The sequence below is a fragment of the Dryobates pubescens genome, chromosome 28 (assembly GCF_014839835.1).
Source record: "Dryobates pubescens isolate bDryPub1 chromosome 28, bDryPub1.pri, whole genome shotgun sequence".
Taxonomy (NCBI): Eukaryota; Metazoa; Chordata; class Aves; order Piciformes; family Picidae; genus Dryobates; species Dryobates pubescens.
In genome coordinates, this window is record NC_071639.1 from 10161198 (window position 1) to 10181013 (window position 19816).

The 19816-nt window shown below is 44.8% G+C and overlaps 1 protein-coding gene across 1 annotated transcript in view; it reads left to right on the forward strand.

Moving 5' to 3' along the window:
* The first annotated feature begins 7791 nt into the window (after positions 1-7791).
* The window catches only part of REV3L (REV3 like, DNA directed polymerase zeta catalytic subunit), an 86134-nt gene continuing 74109 nt past the window's right edge, over positions 7792-19816 (forward strand). The window contains exon 1 of the mRNA XM_054174083.1: positions 7792-8013. Within this exon, the coding sequence (XP_054030058.1) occupies positions 7875-8013 (139 nt within the window). The 5' untranslated portion in view covers positions 7792-7874. The remainder of the gene's footprint in view (positions 8014-19816) is intronic.

Consider the following 19816-nt stretch of genomic DNA (forward strand, 5'->3'; position numbering starts at 1 on the left):
TGCCTTTGTGTGAGTGCTTGGTTTGTACAGGCATGGAAATATACATGTTTCAGTTTCAGATCCCACTTCACCCTGCCTGGGCAACAGAGAGATCCGATCTGGAACAGGGCTGCAGGATGAATAACAAGCTGAAATGTGACTGCCCAGACCTGATTCTGTGTGCAAATACACCCATAACTTCACTCAGGTGAGTAGTTCCATTTATGACATGATGAACAATAATGCAAAGGGGTTTGTAGTGTTGCAGCTCTAATTAGATGTAAATCCAACTGCCCTTTCCTTGGAACTCTGTCCTTTGTACAGCCATTTGTGCCCGTGCAAACAGTGTACAGAACACTGCTGTTCTCACTAAGCACCATGCCACCCAGATGATGAAGATGGATGAATGTGTGGAGCTAGAGAGTTTAGTCCTCCAACAGCAGCACCTAGCAACAGAAACGCACCAGGACTCCTGCATTCTTAATAGTTTTAAGCAGAGGCACACTCCTGAAAGCTCAGACAGCAGGTTACAGAAGGCCCTTCAGTCTTTCTCTCCCTGGTGAAATTTAGGTCAGTCATTGGGCACAAATGCACAGCTTGCAGCCTAAGAGCTTTTCTAGAACTAAATCTGGGCAGGGCTTAAGGAGATCTCTCCCTTCTTTGGGACACCTTTGTTCCATGCTCTTACCTAGTAGCAGAGTGGTTAGGACATTGCATCATTCAGTAGCAGCTGGAGATTCAATAGTGGATTGGAGTCCAGGCTTTCCATTGCTTGAGGAACACCAAACAAGCCTCCCCTGGCTTTAGGAGTGTTCCTATCAGCAGATCATAGAATCACAGAATGCACTTCATTGGAAGAGACCTTTAAAGGTCATTTAGTCCACCACTCCTGCAGTAAGCAGGGACATCCCCAGGTGGTTGCATGTGAAGCATCTCTTACACTCAGCTTGGGGTTTTGCCATTTAGTGCTGAGGAACAGGAAGACTTAAGAGGCCAGAAAGAATGAGGAAGCTTTCATCTCCTAGGTCTGCCTTTGTTTTTTCTTTAAACAGGAATTAGACAGCTTGTACATACAGCACTGAGTGCCTGGACTAGGGACTTTTAAGCTGAGCCTTGCTATGGAAAGTAATTAATGTATTTGAAGGGCTTAGATAAGAAACCAGTAGAACTGAATCCCCCTAAAGGTCTTGTTCTGATGTTAGCAGACTGGCACATTTGAAAAACCTTATCTGCTGCTCTGCCCCTTCTGTTTAGCAAAATGGTAGCAAGGAACAAGCTGAGCACAGGGCTGCTCATCACCCAGGCTGCTAAGCTGCTGGCATGCTGTGTCACAGTTGAGGCCCATCACAAGGGGTACCATCTGAAACAGTGCTCCCACCCTGCTCAGGGGACAGCATTTGGAGGCAGAGAGACACAGGGATCTTCCTAGTCCTTTTTTATTTCACAGTGTTAGAGGCAGCATGGTAGGGAACATTACAAAGAAGCAATGAGGAAATTACAAATTCCACTGTCACAGTACAGTTCATGCCAAATAATGTTGACACTTTAAGCCTTTGAAGGAGCAGCATTATCATTCTATACATGATTACATTAAAATAAGCTTTAAAATGTTGGGGTTTATTAGAAATACAGAAATAAATGATGCCAGCAACAATACATTTACAGAAGCAGTGTGTCCCTACCATGTCCCTTCCTCTCCTCTTCTGTCAGACCATCAGCAGTAAAGGATGTTTCCAGGTAGGCCACTTTATCCCTTTCAGCAACTACTGCTTTATTTTCTCTTCATCTAAGTGAATTTTACTTCTAAACAGGAATATTTAATTTAAAAAATGCTAATACTTTCAAAGTGTGATAAAAGATAAAGCTGCTCCAGATAAGCATAGGGGAAAAAAAAATTGATTTCTTTTGTTTAAAACACACCATTTCTGATGTACTCCAGGCCACAAGCAATTCTGTGCCAGTCAGGAAAAGAGGAAGCAAGGGAACTGATTAGTAATCTCCTGCTGGAGCAATAGAGGGAAACTCAGGCTCCTGGCAGCAAAACCTTTGTCACAAAACTGCTTTGAAAAGTTGCAACTAGAACACGTGGTAGAACCATAAAATTGTCAGGGCTGGAAGGGACCTCAAGGATCATCCAGTTCCAACCCCCCCGCCATGGGCAGGGACACCTCACGCTAGATCACGTTGCTCAGAGCCCCATCCAGCCTGGCCTTAAAAACCTTGCTCTTCAAACATGTGTTTTTTTTCTCCAGTAACAGCTAAGAAAAGGTAAAGACTTTTTGAAAATAAATTTTCTTACCAGATAAATTGATATTAAAACCAAACCAAGCCACCAACTTCGGGTGATTTTAAGAGTTTCTTCATTACAGTACAAAAAATAGAGTCTGATTTTTAATGTGTACCTAAAGAGGCACCCAGAATAGCCTTCAAAACTGTTCCCTTTCCATAAGGGGATGAAGAAAACCAAGCAGGGGGTGCTGGAAAGGTGGTGTTTAATGAAAGACATGCACGGTTTTCTCAAAGCACAAGGTCTTGGCACCGACCATTCCTGCTCCAAATGCCCAATCCTAATGCCTTGTTTCAGAATGCTATGGCTTTGCACATAAGCCCACAACTACATTTGATTTACTGACTGATTCTCTTCTGTTTCCTTTTAAAGATAAAGAATGTGTTTAAGGCTGAGTGTGAGAATGTGATCACTTCTTGGAAGGCTCTCTTCCCTCTCTGAACAATCTGAGACTCTCTCAAAGTTATTTTTGCAGCGTACTAATTTCCTATTTCCCCCTGCTTATTGGTTATTTTCACTCAGCAATGATTTCCTTGGACAAAAGCACGGTCCTAATGTGAACACATTGCTTAATTATTAGAAGAAGAAGGGGGAGAAGTGGGGGGGGAGGAAAATAAAAGGGGGGGGGGGGAGATGGAGGGAAAGGGGAAGAAAGGGGGAAAAGGTGTGGGGGGGAAAAGAGGTCAAAAGCCTAAGTCCTGTCCTCAGAAAAAGATCTACACAAGTAGATTTGTAACAGAGTACCAACAAAGAGACTAATTTAGATTTGACTTTCATACTTGGAAGTACTGTATCCTGGAGCAGGAAGGTAAGTTTCTCTACACAGAGCTGTAGGGCAGACTGTAGAACAATTTATTTGTGGACAACCAACAAAGTCCTTCAAGTCTCTAGGTGGACCAAACATTAATCCCCTGAAGAAATTAATTCTGCCCTACACACGGAGGTCATATAGATCTACCTGGATGTAAACCACAAAGTCTTCACCCACACTCCTTACAACCATGCCTGGAATCTGCCAATGACTTTGAGGCAGAAAAATCTCTGCAAATTGGATGGAATTCACATAAAAATAACAGAAATTCTTTGGGAGCTGGAAGAACTCAAAAAGAACTGCTACAAACCTAAGCAAGTGTTAGCTCACTTGCTCAAGCTAAGAGAGTAGGAAGTTCAAAATGCTTTTGTCCTAGCATTCAGTTTGTTCTGGAGAATTATTTCAAAGGAACAAACCCCAGCCAGCACCTAAGCCCTATATGGCCACCTTCTTACTCCCTCACACAGTGGGATAAGGGAGAAAATCAGTACAGTAAAAGTGAGGAAAATCCTGGGTTGAGGTAAAAACAGTTTAACAGGTAAAGCAACAGCTGCATGCACAGCAAGGCTAAAGAAGGAATTCCTTCTCCACTTCCCATCAGCAGGCAGGTGCCCAGCCATCTCCAGGAAAGCAGGGTTCCATCAGGTCTAGTGGTGACTTGGGAAGATAAATGGCATCACTCTGAATGTCCCTCCCCTTCCTCCTTCTTCCCATAGCCTTAGCTGCTGAGCACGACATCATATGGCATGGAAAATCCCTCTGGTCATCTGGGGTCAGCTGTCCCAGCTGTGTCCCCTGCTAGCTTCTTCTGCATCCCCAGCCTGCTCACTGGTGGGGCGGTGTGAGAAGCAGCAGAGGCCTTGACTGTGTGTCAGCACTGCTCAGTAATAACCAAAACATCCCTGAATTATCAACACTATTTACAGCACAAATCCAAAACATAGCCCCATACCAGCTACTGTGAAGAAAATTACCTCTACCCCAGTCAAAACCAACACAATATTCAAGCTTGATTATTTTCATGCAAATAGATGGCTGGCTAATGGAGAACAGCTGCTGCTTAGCAACTGGAGGAACAGGGAGAGAGTGACTTGCTTTGTAACAGACATACTGGATGAAACATGAGAGAGAGAACATGAGAGAGTTTGGAGGTGCCAGGGAAAATGTGTGGTCATGCTCTCTAACCATGATGTTTCCTTTTGCAGTTATGGCCGTCCTGGGATGGCAGCATTTTCAGGAAGCAAAGGCTAGACTGCAAGAGAATGTAGGTATAGTAGGTGCATACAGGTGTGCACAAACAAGGAAAACAAGTGTCAAAAGCAGACCCTGACACACAGGGTAGGAAATCCAGACGCGGGTTTTGTCTGTCATCTGCTGTGAGGGTTAAACTGACTCAGGCTTCAGCAATTTAAACTACTGATCAACTTAAGCTATCAGAGCCAAGACTGCTGCAAGAACTTTTTTCTCTTTTTTTTCTTCCTGCTACTTAGACTCAGCCCTTGCACCGCCTCCTCCATTGTGTAAGCACAGGCTTTCACACATCTACACAAATGAGGCAGGCCAGGGACCTGATTTAGGTCAAAACTCACCCCTATTTTTCAGTTGGCTCACTTTTACCTGGATCAGTTTCCAAATCCAGTTTGTAATGCAGCTATTCAAATTTCTTGCACTAAGAGGAGGGCAGGTGACCTCCTGTGACAGTGCTGACTCAAACCTTTCCTGAAAATATATCCTTACCTTGGTTTGACGCTTGCAGACTAACTTACTGGCTGCAAGAAGAATACAAAAGCAGAAGTGTGCTCTAAGAAATGAAGGGGAAACTGGTTACAGCTCAGAAAGCATGTGAGTCCCATTGAAATGTCTGCACAGCTGTAACACTACCACTTGGATCAAGCTGTTTGCATCGAAAAGGAAAGTCCCCTTCCCCTCCCCCCCACAAGTAACATTCAACAGTTTCAGAAATCAATACCTCAAAGGAACAGCAAAGTGGCTCTAGGTTAGGTATCAACTGTTCCTCTCTCAGTCCTGCTGCCTACACTCTTCTGGTGCAGGGAATTGCTTTCTCTCCAGCAGCACTGCTAGATGCAAACTTGCATTTATATACCTCACACCTCTGTATACCTCACACTCATTCAGAAGGCAGAAGTCTCCAGTTGCTTATATGCCTTGGATTATATACCAGCCTGGCTGGGGTGCAGCCACATCATGTTCTGCTGCCCGTGCATATGACAACAGAATATTGTAGTGGATTGGCATCCCCTAGCACAGAAGTGGACTGCTGCTGTTGTACTATCTTTAACTCATGCTAGAAGGGGCACCAGAGTACATCTGTCAGTGTTCAAAGACACGAAGCCATCGGTGAAACAAACAGCGGTGGCAAGATACAGCGCTCAGGAAGCGAAGATGATTGTGCGAACAGCAAAACAACAGAGCATGGAATGGAGCAAGAAAAGAACAGAGAAGTGTCCCTACCAAAGTCCCATGGAAATGAGGTAAATGTGTCAGTTAAGCAACAGTACAAAACGTACTCAAAGCTAGAGATTTGTTAACGTGCTTCATCAGTAACCTCCCAGTGATTTATTAGCCTTTGTGAAATTCATAAGAGCATTCCTGGAGTTCCAAAGGTTTTCCAAACATTAGCCTTGCAAATGTAAATAACTGTCAAACAATTAAAAGCTGTAGCTCAGCTATTCTTTTGATACAACATTTTCAACCCTGTTTCAAATACTTACTTCTGTCACACAAGATTTCTTGAGGACTAGGTGGGCTTTACTACATTTCTTTTCTCGCATAAAAATGAGTTTAAGGAGGAAAACAGATGTGGGCTAGAGAAAATAAACAGCTTTACGAAGAAAGAGTAGGAAACCAGTTACCCTTGAGTAGACAGGCAAGCTTCCTGTTCATTACAATGAAAAAATGAAGGGTAGCAACTGCCTGACCTGCCTTTTGTTCAAATCTAAAACCAAAACATATGTAAGCAAAATGTGAAACATATGTTTTACATATTGGACTTTTGTCAGATTTTATAGATGTGTTCATTTGTCTCATATCATCCAGTCTTGCACGCATATGTAACAATATCATTCTAAGTACATGTAAGAAGATTTGGCCTTTTCAGAGGCTGATCTTCCACACTGCCAACTCTTTCGATATTTTGTGTGTGTTGTCCCCCACCGAATCCTCAGCTTGGAGACAAAGAAACTGCAACAGGTCTCCCAACTCAAGGTTTGCGTTACCATTTTAAGTGAAAACCTACACGAGAGAGCTGGAAAAGGCGAAATAAGCTCTCCTAGAGGGCCATGTAAGTGACCACTGAACCCTCGACAATTTCACGTGAATTAATGGCGGGGAGCAGGGTTCCTCGTTCCCAGGACTCGCTTCCTGCCCATTCAGACGGGTCTCTGAGGGTCTCTCGCCCACTTCTACGGGGTTCAAAAAGCAGGGAGCTTGAGGGTGCCGCTCCTCAGCCGCAGAACGTCCGAGGTTGCGGTCTCACGGCCGCGCTCCCTTATCCCCGCCGGGTAACGGCGCGGGGCAGCCCCTAGCCCGACCTTTATTGTCGGGTCGCAGGAAGGCAACGGGCAGCTGCGGAGGGGCGGGAGAAGAAACACGTCGGCCAGTGGCCGTGGCGAAGGGAGCGCGGCGGTGGAGCACGTTGGGAAGCGGGAGGAAGGCGCTGACGCGAGGTAGAGCAGCAGCAGCAGCCAGACTACGAGCAAAGCCGCCATCCCTGCCCGCCGCCGCTCCGCCGCAGCGCGCACCAACCGGCACCGCCCTTCTGCAGGCCCCGCCCGCCCACCGTGTGCAGGGACCGTGACCACCGCAGAGGGCGCAGGCTGCGGCGGGAGCGCCGCCTGAACGGTGCCGTTGCGCCCCCGCGGCCCCGTGAGGAACGGCGGCAGGAGGTTTCTGTGTCTCCCTCCTCTCCCCGTATCCTGCCGTTCCCAGCATTTTTAATCTTTTGTTAGCCGCCGCAGCGTGCGGAGCCTCACCTTCCTGTAGCTCGGCGGCTCGGCATGCAAAATGGCTGCCAACCGAGGTTAACCCCATCGTGCCCCAACAGTGCTCCCTTCCCGCCCCAACCCCGTCCCATCCGCGGCTCGGGATTCCGCAGCCTCACCCCCAGCCCGCTCGGCCGATCGCCGATTCACCGAACACCCCCGCCTCGCTCCCGCAGCTGCGGAGAGGACGTTAAGCACCGGAGAGTTTTCCCCCACGCCCACGTACGCTCGCGGACGGTCTAACGCGCCCGCCCGAAAGGCGGCGGGGGTGCGGGTGTGCGCTCTGGGGAGCGAGAGCTCCCCTGCTCGTTATCCTCCCCCAGCACACGGCCCATCCACCTCCCCGTTCCCCTAATGGTTGCGTCCGTGACATCATCATCATGGCAACAACAGCTGCAGCCCGGAGCCGGGGAGCTGCCGCCGCCGCCGCCGAGGTGTCCGTGGTGCTGCGGGGGGGCGACGGGCCCGCGCTCGCGCTGCCCGTGAGGCGCTCGCGGCCGGCGGGACTCTGAAAGGCCCGCGGGAAGCCCCGGACGAGCGCGCGCGCTGCCGTCGCGCACGCGCCCGGGGGAGCCGCCGCCGCAGCAGGAGGCGGCGGGAGAGCGGGGACGAGCGCCCCTGTGTGCGCGCGCCGGAGGGGCGTGCACGCGCGCGGGGCAGGCGGGCGAGGAGAGGCAGGCGGGGGGCTGCGCTCGCGCGCTCGCTCGCTGCGGCGGGGGAGGGGGCGGGGGTGGGAGCCGTGCGGGCTCCGCGCTCGCTCGCTCCCTCAGTGTGTGCCTCGGCGGCGGCCAACAACATGTTCTCAGTGCGGATCGTGACTGCCGACTACTACATGGGCAGCCCGCTGCCCGGCCTGGACCCCTGCCAGTCCCACTTCCGAGAGGCCCCGACCAGGCGGGTGCCCGTCGTGAGAGTCTTCGGCGCCACCCCTGCAGGTAAGGGACCCCCGTCGCCGCCGCTCCCCCTAAGCCCCCCCGTCGCCGACGGCCGGGTGGGGGCGGCCCCGCTGCAGCGCGGGTCCTGTGGCGGTGGGCCCGTCGCCGGGCTCCCCTCACCCGGGCGGAGGTAGCGGCAGCTCCTGCTCTTTGTGGCTGGGTCGCGCCCCCCCCTCCCCGCCCGCCGCAGCGGCGCGTCTCACCTGCCAGCGGCGGCTACGAGGGAGCGCGCCGGGCCCAGCCGACCCCCGGCGCCGCGGGGCGGCGGCGGCCGGAGAAGAGGGTACCTGCCCCGGGTGTCCCTGCCGGGGAGCCCGGCAGCAGCTGCCGCCGCGGGCGGAGATGTTCTGTCCCGCCGCGCACCCCACCCGTTCTCCTGGCCGGCGGTGGATAGGGGGCCCCGGGGCCGGGCCGCAGGTGCGGGCCGGGGCGGAGGGCCCGCGGCTGCCGGGGCTTTGTGCGCGGCGCGGCCGGCGCTGGGGCTGCCCCGAGCCAGCGGCGGCGGCGGTGCAAACAGCGGGGATAGCCCCGCGCCCCCACAGCATAACGGGCAGGAGAACATCTTGTGGGCAGGGGGTGAAGGCGATGCACCGGGAGGTGTGTTTCTGCGGGCACATAGCCACAGGGTGGGCGTGAGAGAGGAAACCTTTGAACGTAGTCACTAGTGAGACTTCTGCAGTACTTGTAAAGTGGGGGGGTTATGTTGATCCTACGCTAGCGTGGTACGAATCGCGTAAAACGGTAGGCACTGGTGCTGCACTGCAGAAGGGAACGTCCTAACCGCTGGCCACATGTTGCCCCCTGAGACTCGCTAATGTCACATCCCACTTCTTCACTGCCTCTTCTCTGTGGACTTAGGGTTTTATCCTTCCCGCATCCCAACTGTGTTTCTGACCGTCAGAACAAATGCCGAACATTTGATATTTCAGAAAATTAATATTTATTGGAGTTTATTAAATATTACTTGGGGGGAGGGAAAGCCCTGTTCTGTGAGATGTTGGACATGTTAAGCATGATTGTTTGTGATCCCTTTATGCTTATGTTGTGTAATGCTGACCTTGGGGAATTAAGGTATTTCTGCATGTTTTATTGTCTTACATGTTGAAAATGAGATATTTGTATGTGCATTAAATGTTAGGCAAGACAGAAAAGACATAATAAAAATGGAACCTTTCCCTTCACCCACTAGAGCAGATTTTTGGGTTTTTGGTGGTGGTTTATTCTTATTATTGGGGTTTTATTTTAATTTAGACTTACCTATCTGTTCCCTGTTCAGGCACAGAGGAATGTGAGGTTGTAGAGCTATTGTGATCTGATGCATCTACAGCTCCAAATTATGAAGTGGATGAGTGGGATTAATAGATAAAAACGTTGAAATAGAGGCACCTATTTTATTGTAGTTCTAATTTTGCATACAAAGGGAGATATTATGTAATAATATTTATGTAATGGCACGAGCAACTATTTCATTATTAAAAAATGTAGAGCCTGAGGTTGTCTGGCAGGTAGCAGGCTCTCTCTGTGTGCGTGTGGTTAACTCATTAAGGCTTATTTTCCTTTTAAGAAAATGTTTAGGGCTGTGCCATATCATGAATGTGGCATCATAAAGTAAACAGTGAGGTAGTTTAGTTGTCCAGCTATTAGGAACGCAGTAGGAAATCCCTGGCTTCCCAAACCATAAACTTTAATATTAGTTTGCATAATAGAGGTGTTTCTAATTTGTCTTGGTTAGAGAAGACACCTCTCTGTAGTCTGTGAAGGAAGTGTGACTTGACTGTCTTCTATTTCTTTTCTTATTCAACTTTTTTATGTTCCTCCCCCCCCCCCCCCCCTTCTGCACCTTTAGTAATGTTTGCTAGTAAGCTTCAAGAACAACTTCTTGCATATTTGCATTATTGTTTTGTTTTTTAAGGAGAAACGTAATGCTGTCTCTCTTCAGAGGTGCTGGAACTACGCAGTCACTGTCAGAAGTGACATGTGACTTAAGAGAGAGGGCCATCCAATTATTTACTTGAGAGAAGAAATATCAAATGAAATTTGAAGCAATCACATCTACACTGACATTTTGTTTGAGTAAAACCAACTTCTAGCATACTCCGTAGGACAATGCAGTGTACTTGCTGTTTGGCCTACAGGCTGTTTGGTGCTTGTGTTCACTTGAGTTGGCCTGGATAAGAGTGACCCTTTCTCATGGGCTTTAGCATGTCTGTCTTGCCTCAGGGAAAGGTATTTGGTTACCATGCTGAAAACATGACAGCAAGCCACTATGTCTGCATAGGCTGCTTCACCTCTGGCATGATTAAGTCTGCATGAATGTGAGTGTGTTTAAAGTGGAGTGTCCATGCTGTGCAGCTAATTGGGAGTCAGGTTCAGAACAGACTCCAAATTCCACCTGCTGAGTGAAGGGGGATTGATTGGTATGTGGCAGTGGCTTCTGCAGATGTTCAGAAAGTCAAACGTCTAGCAGCATTTTGTCTTGTGTCTAGTGTCAGCTATGGACTTGGGTTCTGAAGGCAGCTCTTTGTGCCTCCTCTTCTGCTCAGTGAAGTATATGAAGGACAAGGATTGGCAGTGTTCTTATCTTTGAGGGCTTTTGTGTAATCGTGTGCTCAACAAGCGATTTGTAAAGGTTTGCTGGTAGGATCTATAAAATTAAAGTGGTTTGTCATATGGTGGTTGGGGGAGGTAAAACCCAGGCTCTTGATTTGAAACAATGGAAGGGTGAACAACTAGGATGGACTGTGTTTGCAATGACATTTGATAACGTCTTTAGGTCTTTTGAATCAAAAATCCCACTGTACTTGGCAAGACTACACAAGTCATCTCTTGATGTCCTACATCTTGGCACAATAAAAGCTTGAAAGGCAAGGAATCAAAATTTTGATGAAGGCCAAAACCCAGCTACGATTTTCTGTTGTTCTATGAAATACAAAGAACAAAATTCTGAGTACAATAGCAAGAGGTGAAGTGAAGCACTACTGGAATTTATGTTTGAATGCATCTTAGCTGCTTGAGCCATTCGATTCCATTTTAGCTGTTTGGCGCTTGAAGCGGACTGACATGTCTGTGGACATAGTGACCTGGACAAAAGTACAATGTCAGAAATGCTGCAGCACTGCCATGGTGGTAATACAATGAAAGCAGTGTTTAATTCATACTTTGTTGTGTAAAATCATAGATATTATTTGGTGCAGTAGTCAGAGTTGTGCACTATCGCTGCTTATAGTTAAAACAGTAGGTTTTCATTCACTAGGTAACGTACAATGATGAAATCCAACTGCATTATCTTTTTTGCTTCTTTCAGTATTTCTTTTTTTGGCTAGTTAGCTAAATGCTTTTCATAAATAAAAAAAATGAGGAATTTCAAGGCCTGTTTATTAAAGTGAAATCATAATGAGCATTGAACTTTCTGTTTACGTATGGCCTTTTGTTTAGTTGGTCGTTCTCCGATTTTCAGTCTTGTTGCTGGGTTCTTGTGTGCGAAGCTGTCAAAGTTTTGATTTGTTTTCTACCAGCTTTTGGCCATTTCAAGCTCTTGGAGGCTTTCCTCAAGATGTCAGTGACCACTTCAAAGTACATGAATGCTCAGGTGGGTCTTTCTGCCAGGTCTAGTCTGCAGGAAGAAGAGAGAACCAAGCCGTAAATCCCTTCACGAAGAAATCGGAGATGAGATGTCACGTAAGCAGAGGCATTAACAAACAAGCTGAGTGTGCCAAATTATCACTTCACTTAACGAGGCTGAGTGCAAATAGCTGAGGACACTAAACATAGACAAGATACTTGTTGGTGTATTATAATGAGTATTGTAAAGTGAATGGTTGAAACAGTTAAAAAGCTCAGAATCCTGATTTGAGTGTAATTTGAGGCTGGTACTTGTAATAAGTTTTACAGAAATAGATCCACATTTTAAAATTGCTTTTGAAGTGGGTTAGGCTCAGAAATGTGTGTTCAATCACCAGGAGGGCCTTTGGAGAAGACAGGTTAAGAATTTACCTAAGCAAAAGCAATGTGTAATGTGAGGAGTATTATAACTGCTGTCCTCAGCTGCCACTTTGTATATTTGTCTCTTTTTGAAGGGTTTTGTATTTTACATTATGAAGTCACTGATCCAAGAATGAATCTTACTTCAGGGCAGCACAAAAACTCAGCTAAAGAAGAATATGTTTTGAAGTTACCCTTGCATGCTTTTGATTAGGAGTTTTGCTGAGGCTCCGTGTAGTTTAGAGTAGGCGTTTACAGTCAGGAAAGTCTGAATGCATTCCAGGTATATGTCTACGTTTGGTGGGTTCACTTCTTGTTTTTCTCAGAGGGGAAAAACGCAGTCAAATGCTCCAGCTCAAATCTGGCTCCCTTCCAGCAGCAGTAGCTCTGGTATGACTCAGTGAGGGGGCCTGCTTATCTTCTTTCTTCTGTTCTTCCCTCCCCTTTCCCCCTTCATTGACCTGGCTAGGCTGGATATCTGATCCCATCCCAGTGGCGTTTTCTCCTCCACTGCTGCTCACTTCAGAAGGAATGAGCTCATTGCAGGAAGTTGCTGCTTTCTACCCTCAGGTCTTGATTAACTTTTTTTCTCCCTTCATTTTCACTACCATTTCAGAGACTGTTCCATAGTGGTCATTCCCCATAGCTTCCTCTGTTCATTATCCCACTGTTCACAGCCTAGCATCATTCCAGTTGCTGCTACTTCCCATATGCCTTTCCTCAGAAGTGGGCATTTCCTCTCATTAACAGGCTTCACCGTTAGGGTATGAGGATGCAAAACAGGATACAGCCACCGTGGTGGGGCTTATGCCTCTGCCTTTCCTTGTATGCAGTGTACAGCTCTTGATGAGGAGCTGTTCTGTGGGCTGCAGCATGGCTTAGAAGATATTCAGCATTGTACAGTGTCATTCCACTCCCAGCATACTGTTGCCACATCTTGTACTTCTGAAGAGCTATTTGAAAAACAGCCTCATGTCCATTTGTTTCTCTTTTCTTCAGTTTCTGTGAGAGGTGAACAGAGCTGGAGGAGGATGAGGATTGTTCTGAGATTGTTTTCAGTGTTTGAATCTTACCAATGATTGATTGGAGGTTGTTAGGCTGTAACATACCTGCTTCTTAAAAGGATGCATTTTCTGCTGCATTGTGGGGTTTTAGCAGTTCATTTTTTATTAGTTATTTTGTGGCTTTTTGTGAGGAACCTGCTCCCTTTTTTGAGGCATTTGTTACTATTTTGTGTAGATTGCCTGCTGAGTTGTTTGAGCAATGAGAAGCTGCCTGAATAAACTGTTAGATTGTTCTCCGCTGGCATGAAACTCATTAAGTAGCAAATGTAGTACCCATGTATATACAACTTGCTTTAATTCTATTTCTTAAATAAACCTTAAGATGGTGTGATAAAATCAATGTTGTAACTAGACTCCAGATATTGGTTTCATACCCATTCTTCTGTTTGCTGCTGCAGAGTACCTCTTGGTCAAGTCACTGAATATATTTGTGCTTTTGTAATTCAGTTAAAAAATTGGTCAGTATAACTGACACTGTGTGCTTAGAACTCCATCAGCTGAAGACCTAAAAGTGTTTCACAAAACAGCTGCATCTATATTGAGCCTAATATGTAACTTGGGACTGATTTCTAATCATCAGTGCCCCTGGAAGTAGACTAACAGCTTATCTATCTCAGCTACCACTTCTGTCGCATACTTCTTAAGGATGTTTTTTGGCTGCTTGTTGAAATGTCTTCTTTTTCAGTGTGTAAAATGAACCTCCTCAAAATAACACACTGGTCTGAAAATAGTTGTCTCTCTTATTTTTACCGGAGTAGCACATGCATATCACAACTGAGGTTGGCAGGATTAGACGATGTGTAAACACTCAGGGAGAAACAGCTCTTGCTTGGTATTTTTCGCAGTCTGAGCAGACAAGATAAATCTCTGGAAGAAGGAGACAGGTGTGGTAGCACCACGCTATCCGTTTCTTCTCAGTCTCCTTTCAGAGTTCCAGTATTGATCATTTAATACCCTGTTCTGCTAACTGTTGTCATTACCCTGTTTTTGTCCTTTACCCTTGATTGACTTGATTGACCTCTGTGTGCAGTGGGCCTCGTGAGAAGGATGGTAATGACGATGAAAATGTAACCACTTGGAAAGAGGCAGCATGAACATTGGCACTGAAAGATTTACAGTAGGTGTTTGATCTCATAAGTGAAGCAGCTGAAATTTTTCAGAATGATTGAACAGGGTCACTGGAGATTCAGTCTCATGTTAAGGGAGATTAGCTGTGCAAAATTTCAGGACAATTAACAGTCACATTTTATTTATTATTTTTTTAAAATTAAACATTCTCTGTCTCCAGCTATTTCAAAGCAAGCTTCTGAAAAACCAGCATCATCTCCTCCTCAGCTGTCATCACTGGATGCTGACAACTGATGAACTTGCTTCTTCCTCTCTGTCTGCCATGTCATGTGCTCTGTCCCCGTGTGCTACAATTGTTGGCATTTTCAAAGTTCCTGTACATATCTCCTCTATATTACATTTATTCTGTGGGGGGAAATTGTTTCACTGTCTATTGAGTTGCTATCTCACATTTCAGGAACATGTTCTTGACAGACAGCAAGGTATACCCATGTAAAGAAAAGATTGGATTTTCTTAGGGTCCCACATCAAATCAATAGCAGGACTGTTGTTTCTGTGCTGCTGCACTATCCAATAATAAATGAATATAAACAATAAAATAAAATTCCTTTATATGTTGACCAAAGCTATAGTTGTAGTGACAATTAAGACCTAGGCTTTATTAGCAAGATGCAGGGACTGGTTGCAAAGATCTGTTGAGAAATCTATAGAGTTAGTGCTGTTAATCATGATTCCTATACGTATCTTGGAAAAAACAATAACTTGGAGGAATCCAGTGGAGCAATTAAGTCTATGAGATTACAAACAGACAGTATTTTTCTGCCTGTGATAAAGTTACTTTAGGACTTAGAGCAGAGCCCAGAATATACAAGAATCTAACCACATACCATAAAGTTTGTACTGGGTATAGAAACTGAAATGCCAGTGTTTGCGTGGGCCTCCCTCATCCATGTTTGTTAAGGTTCTTTCCTTTCAAGAGCTGCTTTTTATTACAGATAATTTATAAGGTATGTAGAAGTTTATGGGGCTTTTGGCAGGACATTTAGATAAAACATCACACTTGTTAGCTGGACTGGGCCATACGGCTTATTAGCGACCCATTTGATGTCTGTATGTTCCAGTTTTTCTGGGATCAGCTTGTGGATAGCCATTTCAGGTAACTGTTACCCCCTCTCCAATATATGCAGTCTGTCATAGTGACTGCACATTTATGAGTTCATGTTATGTGACCTTGGTGTACCTCTGCATGCCCTCTCAGATTCTCAAGATGTGGAGTCGCCGTCGTTGGAGATATTCCAAAGCTGTACATGGTCCTAGACAGGTGGCCCTGCTTGAGCAGAGGGCTTAGACCAGGTGACTTCCAGAGGTCGCTTCCAGCCTCAGCCATTCTTTGATTACTGACATTACTCTTGTCAGCAGTGAATATCCAGGTGCTCTCTACAACCTGTTCATGTGTCCAGGTAAACACAGTGGCATCCAAATGGTGTGGAGAGTTTGCCAGGTAGCTGTCTTTCAGTTGATTACACTGCAGCTGTGTAAGTTACTGGACGGTTTTGGTGGTGGTAGGCAAAACTTACTTAGATTTAGAAAGAAAAAACAAAAGAATGTTCACTGCACAGACTGTGCTAGGTTGGGTTTATCCCTCAGTAACAGCTTCTCTCCCTAAAAATTACAGAGAAAGCAAGAGCAGCCACTGCTTATTTACATTCAAGTTGTGCCTCTTGTACTGTTTGCTGACTAAACCAGTGTTTTCTGCAGCAAGGCTGTATGTCCCATTTTAGGTGCAATATCAACATGTGGTACTCAGTGGGGATATTGCAAGGGCTGTGGAATGTTGCACATAATCCATAATACTTGGCATTACTCCTTGGGGGAGATTTACAATACAAGTTTTCTGAGTTTTGTATAATGAGATGTATAATGAGTCTTTCATTTTGTGTTTGAAACTACCTAGGTGGGTTTCTGTATAGCACAGATCTTATTAAGCAGTGGGAATTGGAAGCTGGTTCAGTCCTCAGTTCTGCAGATATTGCCTTCAGATCAGTAATGAACCATTTTTTATTGCTGCCACCCCTATTATATTTATTATCCAGATGAAGAGGTAATTTTCTGGAGTTCTTGATATAGCAGCTTTTATATTTCCTTCTAAAATGTTACCTATTTAACCTAGCTAAAATGATAAAGACTTTCATTGCAGGCGAGTCTTTCTTCGTGTTCTTGTGTGTTTCTATCCATTGACCATTAAGCAAATGGTTTTGTGGCATTCACATTTGTAAGCAGTGAAACCTATTTTACTGTCTGTAGAAAATTAGAAGAGATTATGGGCAGTTTCTTATGTTGAGGGAAAATTAATCTCTTTTTATAAAACCCTAAGTACCAAATATTTTCATTTTTGAGCTGTCTGAATTAGCTTTGTAGAACTGAGGCTTAATCGTCTTTACTGTTAGACCTAAAAAACAGCAATAAAAACAAACTCACAGCTCTGCTTCATTATGTCTGTCAGTTACCTACAACAGAAGTATGGGTTTACTCTCAGATTAATGTTGAAGTTGTAAGGGACTGCTGGTCAAGGGCCTGCAGAATGCCAGCACACAACCCTCTAATATATCCTTATACACTCATCCAGATTTTATAATCTGCAAACTTGCTGAGGGTGCACCTGTCCAGTGGCCAGGTCATTAACAAAGATCTTAAACAATACTGGCCTTAGTGTTGACCTCTGGAGTACACCACAGATGACTGGCTTCTGTGTTCCCTTCTTGCAAGGATGCTTCGTTCAGTTTCATTTTTCTCCCTTTTGCAGAAGAGTCAAATTTGGTTTAGAGCTTTCCAGTGTGTGCCTTGTTGTCAGCTCTATGGGCTTTTCAAGATGGCATCCTCTGAGCTGGAAGCATGTGTACTTCATTTAATTTCTGATTACAGCAAGGTTGGTTTTGTAGCATGTATAAAACTTCTGTGTAGATATCTTGGGTACAACATGGCTGTGTAATAAACCCTGGGTCTGTATTTTCTGGGGTTTGGTGGTTTTGCCTTTACAGAAAATGTAGGAATGATGTAAAATAACTGACTATAAGTCATCATTTGACTGAAAAGGTGTTTTGTATCAAAAATAGAATTTTAGATTGCCCCATGTTTTCCTTGATTAAGAAAATTGGCATATGCTATGCATAAAGTAGTTTAACTTGCCTTGGTAATTCAGATCATTCCTCAGTGTGAGGTTTTTTAATGTATGGTTCTTAAGGAATTTCTGTCTTTACATGTATGTTTGTAAACCATCTCTTTCCATGAAGATATTAATTTGGTGTCTTTACGGTCTAGATTCCTGGTTCAAGTCTGATGCATGAAAAAAGAACCCTAACCAACCAAAAAACCACCAGCAAAACCTTAAGGTGTGGAGCTTAGACTAGATGGGAAGAACAGAATAAAGTTCTGCTAAGCGTTTACAGATTGTGCCAGCATGTCAGCTTTTGGTGAGCTTGTGTTCTTATGCCAGCACTTGGAAGCCTAATCAAGGAAATAAATAGTCATTTTCAACCACTGCTATATTAAAGATGAAAGACTTAAGAACAGAAACCAGTTGTTTCAGGCGATATGCAGATAATGGTGGATAGTCCTCACTCCAAAAAAAATATGTTCTGTATGAAAGGAGCGTTAAAAGGTGTAGAAAGAGTGGTATGTTATGAAAACAGATGGCATGGCAATGTTGTTAGTCATGATTTTGAAGTGGAATTTTGTAGGAGGGATTGTCTGAATGGAAAAACAGGAGATGGGGAGGATGTGTTGAAAGGAAGAATGGGAATGGAAAGGAATATGTAGAGCATGTGAGGTGAGCTGGGGAGGGGGGGGATTGGAGGAAGGAGAGTACTGAGAGCCAGGACTGCAAAAAACATTGATGTGGGAGTTGCCACAACAGGGACCAGTTATCTAAGGCTGGTCCCTTTTGGTTTCACTTTTTTTGACTCATGGGCCTGATTCATCCCCTGGAATTTCTTATCTCCAGACTTGTGGCTGGAAGTAGATGAGGTGTTATGTGAGGTTTATTGCTCTGTGCAGTGGGAGAAGAGAGAAAGAAAACAAAGTCCCTCCAACTGAGAACTGAGAGGTATAGGACGTAGTGGAGAACTACAGTATTCTCATGAGCACTGTGCTGTCTGTAAGCACATTTTGTGTTGTCTGCTTTAATGAAAATTCATAAAATGAATTCTAAATATCTGGTGTTCATTTTCACAATCTATCAGTAGAAATAAACCAAAACCAGCCATACTTAACTCTGCACTATGCTGTATGCATATGAAAATACATCTTTTGCTGACAGGGTGGGATAGGTGCATAATGTAGATGCATATGGGGCAGACTTAAAAACAGAACAAAACCCAAACACAGTGAGAAACAGATCACATCTTCAACTGATCATCTTTTCCTTAGTTGTAAATGGGCTTTCTGTAGCCTGCTTGTTTGTCATGTTCTTCAGCTGCTTCCATAAAAACCTTACTTGTTTTGTGCAAGGTTGATTTGTTGAAAGAAAACCTTAGCAACATCTTCTTCTTTCCAAGTTGTTAGTCTTTGGCTTTTTCTCGGAATGCCATTCTCTTCTGGAAACCACTAGCAAGGCAGTGTCGTAATGTTATTAATAAATTGGCTTCTGTAGTCATCTGACTCACAGTAAACCATTGAATTTCACTGGATGCTTAAATTCTATGATTTTTAAAGGATGAGTGATTGCTTTTTTCACATGTAGTGCCCAGTTGACCAGGAATTTGGTATTTTGAAAGCAAGAACATTGATGGTGAGACTCTGAAGCTTATGCATTTTGGAGACAAAATGGTGGTGGAAAAATAACAATAGATAAGAGTGGAGATGGCCAGAGAACCTTTAGTAAAAAGCTGGCCTAGGAGAAAACCTGAAGACCAAGACTGCATTGAAATGCTTTTGTTATCTGAAGATATATAATCTGGTATACAAGGCTCAGGAGAAGCACAAATAAAGTTTAAAACTGAGTAGTAGAGAACTTGGCTGTTTTTACAGCTGCTCTGCAGCAGCCACCAGTTGAAACTTAAAACTTGATCATATAGTACATGCCTCTAAGATACACTGATGAGTTTTCAAAACCAGTAGCTTGCATTTTTCTTTCATACTTAGTTAATTTTGACTGTTTTGTGAACAGGAGTTTCTTAGACTGAGAGTTTGATGCAGAAATAATCACATAGTGTAAATGTTGTTTTCTGAAGCCACCTGATTTAATTTGGCTTATGTTTGGACAAATACACAGTGTAGTTACCCATTAGTGCTTTTACACTAGGAATTCACTTAGAGCTGTCAGGAGGGGGAAAGAAGGCAAAAGACTGGTGCAATATATCTGCTGAGATGAGGAGGTCTTTGCAGGGGAGGTTGGGGTTTGGTTTATGAAGATAGACTCTGTGTTGTCCTCAAAGAATTGGGTTTTGTTAGCACTGTGTAATTGAAGTTTTAACTGTTCTGGAGCTCAAAATTTACTGTTTCAGAGTGTTTTGTGAGCTGCTTATTGATGCTGTAGAGGAACTAAGGGAGGGTAGATAATTTCCTACCAGTTGTGTGTTCTGAAACTCTGCAGAAGAATTCTGCTGTTTGGATTCATCAGAACAAGACACTGCTGGTACTGGAGTGGTACATTCACATGAGGATTGCAAGAAGACACACAAGTGAAGATAAGA